General features: G+C 45.3%; 1 protein-coding gene across 1 annotated transcript in view; it reads left to right on the plus strand.

Moving 5' to 3' along the window:
* Window positions 1-241: 241 nt before the first annotated feature.
* TBATA (thymus, brain and testes associated) overlaps window positions 242-17525 on the plus strand; it is a 42788-nt gene continuing 25504 nt past the window's right edge. Inside the window, exons 1-7 of the mRNA XM_083503283.1 lie at window positions 242-370; window positions 6137-6376; window positions 7023-7193; window positions 9494-9579; window positions 12825-12989; window positions 15284-15365; window positions 17273-17438. Of these exons, the coding sequence (XP_083359409.1) occupies window positions 6157-6376; window positions 7023-7193; window positions 9494-9579; window positions 12825-12989; window positions 15284-15365; window positions 17273-17438 (890 nt within the window). The 5' untranslated portion in view covers window positions 242-370; window positions 6137-6156. The remainder of the gene's footprint in view (window positions 371-6136; window positions 6377-7022; window positions 7194-9493; window positions 9580-12824; window positions 12990-15283; window positions 15366-17272; window positions 17439-17525) is intronic.

Genomic DNA, 17525 nt, shown 5'->3' on the forward strand with positions numbered 1-17525 from the left:
TCGTGATGAATCCACGTCTCCTCCCACTGCTGAAACAAATTCGGATTTAAAACAAAAAACAAAACTCAAGTGAATTTTCTTAAATGGAATTTGCCTCTGGAGGAAAGAAAACCAGGAGTTGACTATATGTTAATGGGGGGGGGGGGGAGGCGAAAAGAAAACAGAGCAGATGAAAGGGGAGAAGGGGTAGGAGGGACAATCGTTGGCTGTTGTCAAGAAAAAGTGTTACCTAGCAACTTGGACACAGTCAGGGACAAAGAAGGCAGACTTTTGTTATGTACAGAAGTGAGATTATTTTTGCAGCCTTTGGCCAGACAGTAAGTCAAAAGGACACCCCATTCCCCACATGGATGTGGCAACAGCTTAAATGGTGAGTCGCTCCTTTATAAATATTGAATAAGAAGCACATCTGGGGTTTGTTGTTGTCTTTGTCCAAATGCCATAGCTGCAGGCCAAATTAGCTTATGCAGATCCTTTAAAAAACAATTGCTTTCTGAGAACTCAGCAAGGGGGGGGCGGGCAGAGAAGAAAGAGAGTGAAAGCAAGAAATATACTACCTCCTATATCAAATTTCTATAAGTATCCTGCAACAGCTTTAAAAACAGTTGAGAAACAAGAGCACTTTCTTTCTGCTTCTTACTAGGCATTTAAAGTAATTGCATACATGATTGTTGACGGCTATTGACTATGGACCACCTTGATTTCCAAGCAAATATACTTGATTTCCAAGTATATTTTTTCTTGTTCTGTTTGACTGACTGCTATAATTTCTTTTCACGTCTTGTCCCATATCCATCTCTGATACGACATTTTATGTATTTGTTGCATATGTCTATTGGATGGTGACCCAGTTAGGGGCCCCTCCAGACAGGTGTTTTATCACAGGTGTATTCTGCAACGCTTTCTTGACACAACAATAATGCATTAGTTGTGAACTTTTTCTGCTCTGCTCTTCTCTTCTCTGTTCTGGGATGCTGCCCCAATGCTACCACACTATTGCTGTCTGGAGGGGCTACAGTGCAACAAAAGTAGACAAAAACAAATGGGAACATGTATGTTTGTGGTTGAGGGATTTCAGCAGGAATTTACGGGCTATGCCCTGACGGGAACTGAAGCAGTTTGAGCACCCCAAAAGTTTTGCAGCTTCAAACACAGTATTCAAAGCGGTATCATGTCTGACTGCCCCAAAAACACCATGAGCAGAAATCATCATGAATGTGGAATAAAAAGGAAGTGCCCACAGTTTCAACAGCACCCTCTTTTTTTTGTAAAAAAAAAATTGAGAAAATTTTCAACATAAAATACATGAAAAACCTATCTAATCTAAAAAAAGAAAAAGAAAGAGAAGCGAAAAGAGAGAATAAAAAGCAAGAAATAGGAAGGCGAGGGAGAAAGAAGAAAGAGAAAAGAAATTAAAAGTAGTTGCATCATAGCCTTTATCCATATACAGAAAAGTAGACCTTCCTAGCTCTCACCTGAGAACTTCTGTTTCTTACTCCAGCCTCCCACCCCTGGAGATCCTTTCTCCTCTGTCTCCCACACCAGCCAGTCATGTGACCCTTAACAAAGAAAAGGAAGTACAACCTTTCCATTATGGGTGAAATTGACTAGATCAGAAACTGCTTAGGATTTGGTTGAGTCAGTTTCTCCATTCTTTTCACTTCCATGGGACATGAGGAAGCAACTCCAAATATGAGAACCCTAACCCATTCCCACAAATTACATTTATACATTGACCAGCCTACTGAAGCTGGATCAAGACCAGTGCCTCCACAGGAGATGGTGGCCAATAAACATTTGTCAACACAGTCTGAATCTTCTCCCAGACTGTGACTGAAGTAGCTTCACTGTGTCCATTCAGTCAACTCCCCTTCCTCCTTGCAAATTCTTCCTCAAAATCCATTCCCTTTTACAAGGACTTTCTTGGTCCACCACAGGCTCACCTGTGCTTTCTACCACTACATAAGCATCCCTGGAAGGTACGGGCCCATCTGCACAACATAAACCCCTCTCCACGGTTGCCTTTTCTGTCAGAGGCGCAAGCAGAGAGTGATGAGAAATAGGACATTGTGTCAGTCCCTGGCATGGCCTTGAGACATTACACTGCGTTGCACTAAAACTTTTGCATTGCCACAGAAGGAGACCTGCCTGTTCTCAGCCCTAGGTGTGCTACATCTGTACAAGCTCATCAGAAGAACTGCTGGATCGGTTCCACATTGTGTTTCCCACAGTGGCCAGCTAGATCTTCTGGAAGGTCCACGAACAGAGTGTGAAGGCAAACCACTATGACTCACTCCCAGTAGCTGGTACACGCTACCACACTGCTTTTGAATCAGGATGTTGAATGTAGTCATCATGGCTATGAGCCATCGACAGACTTCTCTGTGAATTTCTCGAATTGCTTTTTAAGGCCACCTGAGCTCGTCGTCATCAGAACCTGGCAGTAGCAAATACTATTAATTGTGTCTTGTACGGAGAAATCCTGTCTTTTGTCTCTGCTACCTCTCCTCAACCAATTTCTATGACTGACTCCCAGGTTCTAGTAGTATGAGAAAAGAGGATATCTGTTTCTCCACTTTTTCCATCTATACATCATTATATAAACCTCTATAACGGCCCCACTTAGTCATATATATATATTTCCTAGCCAAAAGGACTCTGATGTTTTCACCTTGATCATTTAGGTTTGTCTTCTCTGCCTCTTTTCCTATTCTATTACATCCTCTTTGAGATGGGCAACCAGAGCTGTACACAGCATTTAGAATGAAAGAAATGTGAAGGCATCTGCCCCATCCTTGCAAAGAATAAAAAACAAAAGCAACTATCTTTGTTGCTGAGACAGTTCACTGTCATGATAGGATGGTGAAATTTGTTTTTGAACTGAAGGGTGGAGGGAAGTATTTACTTTCAGCAACAATGGCACAATTTAACCAAAGCATCATTGATATCTACAGAAGAATAGTAGAGCATGTGCTTAAGTCAGAGGTTTTCAACCTTTTTGAGTCCACAGCTCCCTTGACCAACTACATTCTTTCTGTGGCACTGTGATGGCCTGGGACTCGGGCTCAGAACCAGAGGAGTCTCAGTCCGCACTGGATCCTTTGCCTCAGGCGGCATCTGAACCAAATCTGGGGCCTGATTCTGAAGAGCCCCAGTCTGCACAGGTTCCCCTGCAACAAGCACCAGCTGGGCCAAGTCTGGGGCCTGAGCCTGCCCTGGCTCCAGATGCGGGGATTACCTTGTTGCCTTCAGCTGGGCAACCACTTACAGCTGCTCCGCTTCCAGTTGGGTCAGCAGAAGCTGAGGCGGCCTCTGGGTCTAGTAACCCACCAATATTTCTGGAGCTGCAGAGACTAAGGTCTGAGAGAAGGAGAGACCTGAGTGCTTGCCTTTGGGCGAGACAGGGAGTTGAGTAACCAGGGGATCAGCACCGGCCGTTACCCCGACAAAGATAAAAGGCCGCCGGACCCCACCCCAGATTGCAGGACCAACATTGCTGTTTGCCAGAACCTGCCTGAGACCCTGTGCCTGACCTAGCCTTGTTTCCTGGTGTCCTGCCTTGGCCCTGTTGGACTGACTCCTCGCGGAATCCTTGGATTCAGGACTGGACCTGGACCACGTTGCTCGGTTTAACCCCCAGGCCCAGCACAGGCACCCCTGTGGGGTCAGGGGCCCAGTTATGTCACCCCTTGCCTGCAGAGCTGGCAGCCTCTTACCCTTTTCCAAACAACCTCCCTTGTGGAGTGTTTCCTCAGCCTCCTTTCCTTGAGAGTCCTTCAGGCAGCTGCTGCTGCCCCTGGTCTCTGCGCTGTGTCCCCACCCCACCCCTGCCAAAGAGAGATGCCTCCTCACACTGCCCCACAGGGGCCTGGGACTTGTCTGTCCATTTCCTACAGCAAAGGCTGGCAGGCTGTCTGTCTGGACTTCCTTGCCCACTTCCTTGCTTGCTTAATCCGAGGCCGTCTCAGCTCCTGGCAACTGCACCCCCTAGCCAGCCACAGAGGCACCATTCACCTGGGGAGCTTATACCCAGGGCTGTGGCAACAAACAGGCACACAAGCCTTTGGGAGGCAGAGATGCGAGAAGGCAGAGGAGGGAGGGAAGGAAAGAAGGACCGAGGCCAATGTTGCCTGTGGCACCCCTGGCCACCATTCAAGGCACCCCAGGGTGACATGGCACACTGGTTGACAACCACTGGCTTAAGAATATTCCATTGAAATTGGGGTTTCAAAGCTCTTCAGGTGGATGATTACATCTGTTTGTAAACCAAAAAGTGTGAGGGTTCAAGCCCACCTGGAAGCTGACTGAGGAATCCTTTCACCCAAAGTCAGAAATAGGAAGAGCAGCTGCAGGGAGTCACTTTAAGAGGGGACAAACTTCAGAGAGATAACACTCTTTTTCCATTTGGCAGGGAAACGGTGCTGGGTTACACTTGATATGGGAGAGCCAGGTCCCCAAACTGAACAATGGGTTCAACAATAAATTCCAGGCCTGGTGCTGCTCAAATCAAGACCCTAATTGGCAAACACATTTCCATGAGCCTAAATGGTACATGCAATATCTTTCCTTGAGTGAAAAATGTATACCAGAGGTGGGGAAACTACAGTCGCTCAGATGTTGATGGACCCCAACTCCCATCAGTAACATGTAGGGATAATGGGAGTTGTAGTTCAGCCATATCTAAAGGGCCACAGGTTCCCCACTCTTGCTATGTATCATCGTTCATGTAGGATAGGAATATCCCTGCCCAGGAATGGTAGCAGTGTTTGAATAAACAGGACCTAGGAGGGGCTAGTTAATATTGCAATGCAAGTTGCATGATCACCATTTCACAAATTCTGGTTACTTTCAATGAAGAAAGATTCCAGCATTCACCTCCAGTAATCGCTGTTGGCTCTGTTCACCTCCGTTGGGCAAAGAAAACTTTGAAACCATAACATCTTAATGTAATTAATTAGCTCCTTCCATATAGCACATGCTGTACACAGGTCTACGTGGAAACATCATCAAAGTCAACTTAGGCAGCACTGTGGGGCTTCAAGATAGCATCATTAAACTGAGCTATGTTTCTGAGTTTCTGTTTTCATTTTGATAAGATGCTTCAATGCTTCTTCACAATTGCATCTCTTTTATTGATGCTGACGGTGCAACGTGTGGGTGTTGAACAGCACACAATCCTTTGAGAGAAAGAGCTTGCTGGGTCTTCAGAATATGATCTCAGTGGCACTGCCAAGACTCCAGGTCACCTTTCAAAACTGTCAGAAGGGTCTTTAAATGGCCAGTTGTTTTGTTCTTCAGCAAACCTGTTGCAGACTCTGTTTCTCAAGTTCTCGTTCATCACATGACTCAGGCTCCCTGTCATAGAGTCTCTGGCATTAAAACCTTTCCTGCACACCTATGCGAGATTGTTCACATCATCCTTGCTTGCGGCAGTCTGTTTAAGACTGGCTTTTAAGGTTAGTACAACATTCTGAATTATTGACTTCTTTATGGAGAGAAAAATACAAGAACTCGCCAGCGTTCATCTAGACATTGGATTCGATCAAGTTGGTTGGATTCCCTGGAGTGTAAAAGATAACGTGTAATAGTTAGGCCAGATCAGAGCAAAATCAATGTATTTTTAAAGGCATTCACTACAGTGGGAGGGAATAGAAATGTTTTAAACTGTATTGGCTTCCAGACAATGTGTTTTTATTCAGAATTTATTCAGATTTGCTTGTTTATACAGCATCATGTCAAGCAATTGTTATCCCATGCTTTTTCATTGGTTTTACATTGCCTTCCTTGCTGTAGAAAGTCAGGTTATTTTTGAACCAGGCTTGATGCATAAGAGCACCAGATCCAAAACCATTTTAACTGCACAAGCTGAATTTGCTGCAATTCTACTTGCAAACTCGCCACAGTCTAGAAGCGCCCTGTCTCACTAGAAACGGGGGTATTTGCAATTATTTAAAGTTGTTTGTCAAACTATTTTTGCACACCTTTGTGGATTTGGAACAAGGAGCCTGGGTACTACGTAAGCAGCCAAGGGAACCAAATTTCACTGTTTTCCTAGGAGAGACATCCTTTAGGCATCCGTTGCTCTGCAAGTTGTATAATTGTTTTTTAAAACTTTGCCTCTTCTCTTTTTACTCAGGACCATCTAAGAAAGAGGAAATGGGGGATCTGAAGAGTCCATCTGCCAGCCCCTTCACAGGCAAAGACATCACTGTTCTGGCAGGGAAGCTTAAACACATGGCCCTGAATACCCCACTCCGTTTCAGCGCTCAGGCCTTGAGACCCCATTCCAAGAACAGCGCTCGGTTTGGCTGCCTCAGCCATCACTCTTTCTTCTCACGGCACAATCCCCACCCTCACAGAGTCACTCATATTCAAGGTAAACAGGCAGCAGTGCCATCCTGTATGAGTCTGTTCAGAAGTAAAGTTCAGGCATGCTTTTGTTAGGTAATGAAAATCCGAAAGCACTTAAATAAATAAATAAAAATGCGCAAATGTTGCAGCACAAAATTGCTGCTTATAGCTGTAAATTACAGTGGCACATTTATGTGCTTTGCATGCAATAGAATGCAAAATGTACAATGTGTGGCAATTCAATTAGCTCTTTAAGGCATGCAACAACAACAAAAATTCCTCTGGTAATTAATACCCTAATGTAGGCTCACCACGCCACAGAAAGCACATGACCTCCCCCAAATAACACTGGGAATTGTAGTTTGCTAAGGGTGATGGGAACTACAGTTTCCATGATTCTTTGAGGGTGCTTTCAATGTATGGTGTGTACATAGCTGGAGTCTCACCTTTCAGACAGTTTGAAGGCAGAATTGGAGCCTTCAAAATCCGAAATGGATTCCAGAAGGGAGTTCTAAAGATTCAGCAGGCACACAGGTGAAGAATCTGAGTCTAGGAAATCCTTTCTGAGGCAGAACCAGGAAGCTCCTCCAGTCTCTGGTTCAAGCCAGTTTTCTTCTATAATGTGGTTCTTTCCTGTGCAACTTACCCATGGATGCCTTCCTCTGTTGCAGGTTTGAATGGTGCTCCTGTTTGCACAGTTAATGATGAGTGGTACGAGCAGACCATTCTGCCACCTCACCCAATGATAAAAAGTCAGATTCGTGCTTCTATTTTGGGGGCGCCTGGGGCTCAGATACCCATCGGAGACCCACAACCTGTTCCAGTCCCCTGGCTATCAACAGGTTAGTATGCAAGAGGAATATTTCCAACGCAAGCGCCACACCCACACATGCACAACTTTCCAGGGGTGTACACTGGCAATTTGCAAAGCAAGAGTATTTTTTGGGGGGGGGACACCTCCCATTCACTTCAAAATGAGCTTTCCCCCCACTATGCAAATAGCCCACAGGGGCCTTGATCTGGATTGGGGCTAATAGTTAAACCTTCTACACACACACACACACACACACACACACGCTATTCGACAAACATGCTAGGGTCTCAGTCTGGATCATGTTCCTCATGCTCAAAATTTGTGGCTTCTGGGATAGCTGCGCAGCCTGCATTCGCTCCATAACACACACACACATTTCCCCTTACTTTTTAGGAGGGAAAAAGTGAGTCTTATAGAGCAAAAAATATGGTATACATATAAAGCTAAAGGTAAATGACCCCTGGACAGTTAAGTCCAGTCAAAGGCGACTATGGGGTTGCGGTGCTCATCTTGCTTTCAAGCCAAGGGAGCCAGCATTTGTCCACAGACAGCTTGCCGGGTCTCGTGGCCATCATGACTAAACCGCTTCTGGCGCAACGGAACACCATGATGGAAACCAGAGCGCACAGAAATGCCATTTACCTCCCCACCACAGCAGTACCTATTTATCTACTTGCAACGGCATGCTTCCAAAATGCTAGGTAGGCAGGAGCTGGGACAGAGCAACAGGAGCTCATCCCATTGTGTGGATTTGAACCGCCAACCTTCTGATCGGCAAGCCCAAGAGGCTCAGTGGTTTAGACCACAGCACGACCGACATCCAAATATCTGTGCATAAGGGCACAGATCTGGAGCTGGTGTATTTTGTAGCTTGGTGCTTAGATCAGATACTGATAAGACTCTCCGGGTGAAGACTTTTTTCCTGCCTGTTTGGACAATTACAAGGAAGGTTGTCTCCAAAGGAGAGCTTTTCGCACAGTCCTGATAGTCGTATGAAACAGGTTTTGGTGTGTGTATGATTTGTTGCCCCATCTTACGATACCACAGAGAGCACTACTGTCAAAAAGCTCAGCTTAGCTTCCTTCCGAGATCCACTTCACCACCTGCAATCTATCCTAATCAACAAGGGTTGTCAATGCTATTATATCACAGACTGTGCCATTAAATATCATCATGATGAATATGCCTCCTGAGGATACGGTGATTAATAGCACCCGCATTAAAGCAGAAACAGTGTGTGTGTGCGCCTGTTTCTTGAGCTGCCTCACGTGATCTTAGCAGGCTGTAATGTGGTTCTCAGCTGTTTCTGAATCTGCATCAAATTATTGCCAGGGGCTTAACTTGGGTTCACATCCATACCAATATATACAAAGCATTCTTATACCACTTTCAACAGCCATGGCTTCCCCCCATGGGAAAAGCCGTTCGTTAAGGGTGCTGGGAATTGTTGGCCCGTGAGGTCAGCACCCTTAACAAACAACAACAACAACAATAATAATTTATTATTTATACCCCGCCCATCTGGCTGGGCTTCCCCAGCCACTCTGGGCAGCTTCCAAAAAAAAATATTAAAATACTGTACTACGTCAAACATTAAAAGCCTCCCTAAACAGGGCCGCCTTCAGATGTCTTCTAAAAGTCTGGTAGTTGTTGTTCTCTTTGACATCTGGTGGGAGGGCATTCCACAGGGAGGGCGCCACTACCAAGAAGGCCCTCTGCCTGGTTCCCTGTAACTTGGCTTCTCGCAGTGAGGGAACCGCCAGAAGGCCCTCGGTGCTGGACCTCAGTGTCCGGGTAGAATGATGGGGGTGGAGACGCTCCTTCAGATATACTGGACCGAGGCCAGACAATAAACAGACAAGGTTTATTTGGGGAAATCCATGACAGTTACGGTGGTAAAAGAGTGCTTCGTATGTATGGCATGAATGTGGCCTCATTTCCAAGCTGTTTCCGAATGTTCATCAAGTTGCTGCTGAATCTTCATTTGAAACAATGATCTTCCGTCATAACCCAGAGGCCAGGATGCCTCTGTCAAAACTAGCATATAAGAAATAATAGAACGAGCATGCTAGTTTTGAATGCACAAGGGGTTTTTGTGTAGTGGAACGTTCAGTCTGCCTTCTGAAGTGGTACAGTCCAACTGCCTGCTATCAATATATCACACAAGTCATGTGTTTTGCCTATAAGACTGTTCCACACATTACACACAGAGGCAAGCTCAGGGAGGGAATCCGCAGCCGATCCTGGCTCCCGCATGACCGCATCCCAGCCACTTTTGTTTTTATTTCGAATTTGCCATCTTCCTCATTCCTCCCCTCTCTCAAGCAGGTTCTTTGTCCAATGCCTGGCGAGAAGAATTGAGGGAACTTGCTGCAAGAGTCAGAGCCGCCTCGTCCACTGAGAAAAAGGAGGCAGTGAGTAGGAAAAAGGGGGTGGCATTGTGATCCCATCCCGTGGGGCTGATTTGCTAAGGAAGGGGGTGAGCCCAACACTGGGAATGAAAGTAACCAAGTACAGTGGATGGGAGCAAAAACAGTCCAGTACAATTATTTGTTCAGATAATGAGGAAAAATAGCACTTCTGTTTTCCATTTTGTAACCCTGCTCAGACTTGGGCTGTCTTCTTTAGTGATTCTTTCAGAAGATGACAACTCCTCATTTTGTTGATATCAGAATAAATTATTTCTCATTCAAAGAATACCCAAAGACGAGTTAGTGGAATGCTTAATGTACAGGTAGGGGATGATAAACCCAAGGGTACAGTGGATTGGTGTGTCTGACTGTTAACTAGAAGGTTGCCGGTTTGTGCCCACCCAGGGATGGCAGTGGGCAGGATTCCTGCAGTGCAGGAGATTGGATGAGAAGGTCCTTGAGGTCCCTTCCAACTTTACAATTCTGTGATTTTATGATATAGTGACATGATGGACTTCTGTTGAAATGAATAAGCATGCATAACACTCCCCTGCAGAGGGCAATGAACCTGCAACTTCTAAATGTCATTGGACTCCCAGCTCCCATCATCTCTGTTGGCTAGAACTGATGGGAGCTGGAGCCATCATCTGGAGGTGGACAGGTTTCCAAACTCAGCTCCACCATGGGCTGGGCTGAGACTGAAACTCCAAGAAGATAAGAAGAGCCTGCTGGATCAGGCCAATGGCCCTTCTAGTCCAGCATCCCCATAGTGACCAACCAGGTGTCCATGGAAAACCCACGAGATCTAAGCAACCTCCAGATTTAGGGATGTCAACACTCCAATCCAGCTTACTTCTCTTAACTCTGAGGCTAAGGTCCAATACCAGAGGGCAGGGCACTGTGGAAAGACTGGGGTGGTTCCTACGCAAAGAATGGCATGCAGTTGCTAGCCTTCCCATTGTTGAAACTTTGGCTCCAACTGGAGCAGCTGCCTGGGCCAATTCTCAATTAAATATTTGTGGCCGGTTACACAAGGCCAACCAAGTACACAACTACACAACATCTCTAGTTTTGTAAGGGTTGGTGCTGAAACTCTACCAGAGGTCAGAATTATGGAGCAGCAGAAGACTAGCACAACCGAAATTTGAGCTTTTCCTCAAATACAGATAATACTGGGAGCAGCTTGTTCCAACCTAACCTGGATGGCAGCTCAAAATGAAGTGCTGCACTTTCTGGGAGGAGCTTTATTCACCCAGCTCAAATTCACTGAGTGCTACAAACCACTCATATTTAGAAACACAAGATTCAAGGCTCTGTCTTTCCATATCAATCGTTTAAAGCCACAGCTCAGTGATTCATACACACACACACACACGTAGATATAGATATAGATATAGATATAGATATAGATATAGATATAGATATAGATATAGATATAGATATAGATATAGATATATACACAAAAGTTGTGTGCCTCCCCATCTCTCTGCCAAGCAGTAGCAAAAGTCCATAAGGTTCCAGGCACTCGCCCAGGGTTTGGGCTCCTTTGGAGAACCGAAAGCAGTGGAGACCATTGTAGCTTTAAGAAATATGATTCCCCCCCCCCCACCTATTTAGTCTGCATGGATGGAGTCCAGATTTTATAGCATGGTCATCTCAAGAGGGTCAGTGCAGCACTCAGTCCAAGGCATCGCTCCTAATTATACCTTCCTAAAAACTAATCCTCCTCTATTCAGTTTCAGTTGCTTTGAAGTACTCATGGTTAGGTTTCACCTAACAAAGGAGTTCCCCTGCCTTCATCAACACATCTTGATTGACTGGGATTAAAGATTGGTAAACACTTAGAACATTTACCTCTTTCCATGCTAATTCCTGATGCTCAGAAGTAGGTACACACATTCCAATACACATGCATCTTGATTATATTCTCGACATTGGACACAGTCTTTACAAATAACCTCTGATTAAACCTCTTGCATAACCCCTTTCTAATGCACATTGAGACAGTCTTGCAACATATCCCAGTTATAACATACAAGTTCTAATTACATTCTTTTCATTAAACCTAAACATTGAGCACCACAGATCTATCTAGATCCATCCATCCATCCAACTATACACACACTCTCTCTCACGTACACATCAATCAACCAACCAACCAACCAACCAATCACTCAATCAATCATTCTAGTTACAGATAGGTAGCCGTGTTGGTCTGCCATAGTCAAAATAAAAAAATTCCTTCCAGTAGCACCTTAAAGACGAACTAAGTTAGTTCTTGGTATGAGCTTTCATGTGCATGCACGTGTACATGCATGTGTATCTGAAGAAGTGTGCATGCACACGAAAGCTCATACCAAGAACTAACTTAGTTGGTCTTTAAGGTGCTACTGGAAGGATTTTTTTTATTTCAATCAATCATGTTTAACTAAAAGTCATTACAAACCTTTCACACACATATACACTGTTGGCCACCAGTAGATGGCTCACAAGCCTCAGCTATAAATAAGGATGGGTTATTTTGATTTCAACATCTAGTACTTTCCTCATGTCATATTTTGGAGTCTTACGTAAATTTTCTTGATACTGAAAGGACACACCTTTAAATCACTATTACAACATTTAACAGTTGTGGCTTCCCCCAAAGAATCCTGGGGGACCCCTATTCCCCTCTCAGACTGATTTAACAGTCCATCTCTCTTCCCAGGGGACTCTGGGAACTATAGTTCTGTAAGTGGAATAGAAGTCTCTTAAGGACTCTCAGCACCCTTAACAATCTACAGTTCCCAGGATTCTTTGGGGGAAGCAGTGACTGTTAAAGTGGTATGAGGGCCCTTTAAACGTGGCCAAAATGCATTCGCAATGGTTTCTTAAGAAATGTGTTTCCTTTACTGGAGCAAAAATAGGCTCCTGATATTATGTCCACATTAAAGGTTCCTTATCAGATCCATAATCAGAGAATTAATTTGCTGTAATATATGCTAATAGTGAATATGGGGCAGACTGCAAACTCAATTCAGCAAGATCAGAGCATGCTCAGTAGACATGGAGTGCTGATTGACAGATGAGAGCAGGTGGGAAAGGAAAACATGGGCAGGAGGGGAATGGAATGGAATGGCGTATCCTGAAAGACGGTATGGCTGGCTTACTACAACTCTGAACAAGAGCACCATACATTGCAAGATTTTGTGTCTGACTTGTTCTTCCATGTCCAGTTCCTCTACTGTAGCTTGTTGTTGTATTTTAAGGCAGAAAAGTCTCGGAGGGAGACGCAATACTCAGAAGAAACAGGACGTCTCATCCCACCTCCTTCTCGAGCTACAGCTTGCCATTCGTCCCGCCGTTTGCACAGGAACAATGCCAAGAATAAAGGCAAGGATGCGACCCTGCTCTTCCGGGACCAAGAACTTATAGTAAGCCATGCATGAAAAAAAAAGGGGCAAACAGACCCTTCTTCTTTTTTAACCTATACCACAAACCAATTACAACTATTTTCCTGTAAATTTATTGATGGAGTAATAAGAAAAGTTTCTGCTCAGTGCTGATTATAAATTAGATTTGATTTTGATGGAATAATAAGAACAGTTTCTGCTCAGAATGGATTAGAAATTAAACCTGATAAAGCAAATAATTATCGCACAGACACACAAATGTTATGTTTCATTTGCTTTGGGGGGAAAGTTAGGAAAGCAGCAAATGCTTATCTTTTTTAAGAAAACAAAAACAAAATTTATATACCATTTGGTTGTAAGAAATCTAAGTGGATTACAAAACTATAAAGTAAAACATTAATTTAAAAAAAACCAGTTAAAAACAGGTGTTTAAAAACATTCAAAAGATGATTAAAATGAACAGTAACCAAAAAAGGGATAAGCACATGTAGTTTGCCTAAACAACAATCTTTCAAACAAGTTCTGAAAAGAGTACAGCGAAGGAACCTGCCTGGTGTCAATAGGTGAGGGGGTCCAAAGTGTAGATGCTGCTGAACTAAAGGACTGATTTCTTACAATTGTGGAATGAGTATTATATGGCATCAGTAACAGCGCCAGTTTCACAAATTCAAGCCCCTGCATGTGCTTATATGGATTATGGTGATACTTCAGGTAAACTGGTCCCAAGCTGTTAAGGGCCAATAATAACACACTGGACTTGGCCCAGCCCAGCAGCAAATGGGCAACCAGTGCAGAACTCTTTGCACTTTGAAAAGAATAAAACCTGGTTCTAAATAGCCACTTTCTGAGAGCCCTACATAGAGCGAGTGCCCAAACAGATCGGAGATTCATATGACACAACTTTTGCTAGGCTGTGTAACTCAGGCCTGCTGTGTGCTAACCTGCCTGTTTAAGATCTTATTCTCAACCCCCAGAGAGTTAATGTCTCTCCTCTTGAATACACAAATAGATTTCGTCTGGTAGAACTGGGGCAAAATGGCCTTAGTCAACTTTTCCATAGCCCATCTCCCAACTTCCAAAAGATGTTGAGGCATCTCCCTGATGGACCTGACTGACTAGTTATTGGCAGGCCACAAGCACCTGTCCACCAAGGCCCTCCTGGATCAGAAACTCTTTCAAAGATTACTGTTGCCAGTCCCTCAGCATTACTGCTACCTTATACCTTATATTGGTGTTGGGTTAAGGGATATTTCCCCTTAACATGCCTAGATCCACTTGGCTCATGCTGCATGTGTGCAGGGTTTGACAGAGAAAAGCAAGCTATACCTTGGGCTCTGGGCTAGCTCTGTCCCCTCATAAGTGTTTGTTTTGGACTCTCGGAAAGCACACCTGTCTAAGGATTGAGGGGTCCTAAGGAAAGTGTGGTGGCAACGGGGAAGATCTCACACTTGTCGTGGCATTAGGTTACTCTCCAACACCAAGTAAAAGATCCCAGGACCTTTCCTGGAATTCCTAAGCATTCCAGCGTTGCCATATTTTGAAGAGCAAAAAAGAGGAGACTATGACGGCCATTCAAAGCAAATAAATGCAATGTGACTCAAATTATACCCCTGAAAAACAGGGACGCGGGTGGCACTGTGGGTTAAACCACAGAGCCTAGGACTTGCCAATTAGAAGGTCGGCGGTTCGAATCCCTGCGACGGGGTGAGCTCACGTTGCTCGCTCCCTGCTCCTGCCAACCTAGCAGTTCGAAAGCACGTCAAAGTGCAAGTAGATAAATAGGTACCGCACCGGCAGGAAGGTAAACACTGTTTCCGTGCACTGCTCTGGTTCGCCAGATGCAGCTTAGTCATGCTGGCCACATGACCCAGAAGCTGTACGCCGGCTCCCTTGGCCAATAAAGCGAGGTGAGTGCCGCAACCCCAGAGTCGGTCACGACTGGACCTAATGGTCAGGGGTCCCTTTACCTTATACCCCTGAAAAAGAGGGTGTGTCTTGGAAAAAGAGGACACATGGCAACCCTAATTACCCTAAGATAGGTCTCCATACCTTGCTGCTTGCAAGCTACTAGGTATAAATGGAAGCCCACCAAGGGTTTGACCAGCGTCCTCATTCTGACCCCTGCCTGGGACTGCGGGGAGAGGCGTGGGGAGATTGCACCATAGGAACAACGAATGGTAAGGTAGGGCAAAGTTCTCACCAGCATAAAAATTACCGAGATAAGCCTGTGTGTATACCCTCTTGACCCTGTTGTATCAATGTCACTCCGCCCCCGGTTGTGCTGACACTTTCCCACTGTACTCTTCTGCCAACAGATTTTAGAGCTGCTCTGTCAGATCCTGCAGACAGACTCCTTGACTGCGATCCAGCAATGGCTGCTCATGGCTGCGCAGAGGGGTAAGGTGCATGCAGAGCCTGCAAGGAGCAAAAGCCTTTGGAAATGGGCATTATCTCTACTTTGTTATCAACTATCTCCCCCTATTAACACCCGTTGCAGCTCAGTGGGTTGTTGTCTAATGCATCGAAACACTCAGGGCATGCAGCACGTTTGCAATGCCACCTTGAAGCATAGGCCTTTCCACACATTACAACACAGCAGCACCTGGGGGATTGCAGCAGAATGTGCAGCCGACAAGTCAGTCCTGATTTTCTGGTCATTGTTTCCGGCTATGTCTCATTTGCAGATTATATAGCCCAGCCAATGTGGTCCATGCGTTGGTACCCTGGATTACTGCAATGCACTCTGTGTGGTGCCACCCTTAGAACTGGCCTGGGAGCTGCAGCTAGTGCAGAATCTAGCAGCTCAGCTGTTGACTGGGCTGGGCCCAGTGGCGGAGCAAGCCGATTGGGCGCTGGGGCAGCCTGGGGATGGGGCCAGCCACCCGCAGGGGTGGGGCCAGCTGGGGCAGGATGCTCCACAGGGCCTCCGAGGAGTCTGCCTGCCTCCTCCCACTCAGCCGCCCTACAGCTGGGGAGGAGGCAGTGGGTGGACTGTTTGGGGCAATATGGAGCCTGCGGGCGCTCAAGCCACCGCATCACTCCCAGGAGAGATGCGTGGCTCAGGCATGCTGCAGGCCCCGCGGTGAGTGCCGCCTGGCAGTTTGTCACACACACACACCCTCAGTGGCAACACCCGGGGCAGGGCAGCCTGCCCTCACCGCCCTCCCCTTCCTCCAGCCCTGGCTGGGTCATCGAGACCGCACACATCATCTCTGCTGAAATATCTGCCCTGGCTGCCAATATGCCACCAGTCCAAACACTTTACCTGCTGGACCACCTCACTCCATATAGCCTTGCCAGACCATTAGATCATTAGGAACGACACTTTTGCCAGTGGTGCATGGTGGAACTACCAGGAATAGGGCCTTAATAGTGGCAGTGCCAAAAGCATGGAACTCCCAACTGATATTAAGCAGACACCCTCACTATTAAGCATTGGGCACTTAAAGCTTTTTTATTCATTCAGTATTGTGACTCAGCTGTGTGCAATCTGCATATTATGAACAGTTTTCTTTGTTTTATTAAGTTTATGTTGTTTTATTAGTGTCTTAGGCACATCACCCTTTTTGTGACTTAGCAGTATATGAACCTGCATGATGAATAAACATAATAAATTAGATTCCTAGATATGCACCTAAATTAGCAACATAGGAATAATTCCTAAGTGTGGTTCAGGCATGTTAACACCTGCACAACGCCTTCCTCTAAGGAAGTCCCCAAGTGACTTTACAGCCAAAGTGAAAATGCAATAATAAAATCACATAAACGTTATTAAGCACAGTCCTATCACCAGCGTTGCCCAAATGCCTGGGGAAACAAGTATGTCTTTGCCGGATGCTGAAATGATGACAAAGTTTGTGCCAGTCAGGCCTCCCTGAGGAAAGCATTTCATCAGCAAGAGGCTACTACAGAGAAGGCCTGTTCTCTCATCACCAACCCTCAGTTTCCAAAACTTGGGTCTCCAGCTGTTTTTGGACTACAATTCCCATCATCGCATATCACTGGTCCTGCTAACTAGGGAAGATGGGAGTTGTAGTCCAAAAACAGCTGGAGACCCAAGTTTGGGAAGCCCTGCTCTATCTAGATCCCCCTCAAAGATCTCAAGGTCTGGGCAGGTTCATTTGGTTATTTACAAACTGATAATTTTATATGGGAATGATAACTTGTGGGCTAATTTTTATTTATATGTGAAATTGCATGCAGAAAAAAATGAAGGGCAGCTGGGACAAACCTATTTATTTTACCTTAAAACTGTGCAGGTGAGATCTTTTGATTCCTAAACATGTCCTCTCCTCTCCCTGCAGAAAAGGACCTTGTCATGGGATTGTTGCAGACAGCAACTGCCAATTTACATCTTGATCCCCAGGAGCTGACCACAAGCATGGAAGAGAGACTTCCATCACAGTTGCCCCCAGATGCCTCAGGATTTGCCTCCAAACCGCGCAGCTTTGGGAGAAATCATGTAACCAGGTGCCCTCTTTGCAAGTCCTTTGAATGTTTGCTAAAATGAATTTCTGTTGCATATTACAGAAAATAACTAGACACGTTATGGGGCAA

This window comes from Podarcis liolepis (genome assembly GCF_965112155.1).
Source record: "Podarcis liolepis genome assembly, chromosome: 5".
Taxonomy (NCBI): Eukaryota; Metazoa; Chordata; class Lepidosauria; order Squamata; family Lacertidae; genus Podarcis; species Podarcis liolepis.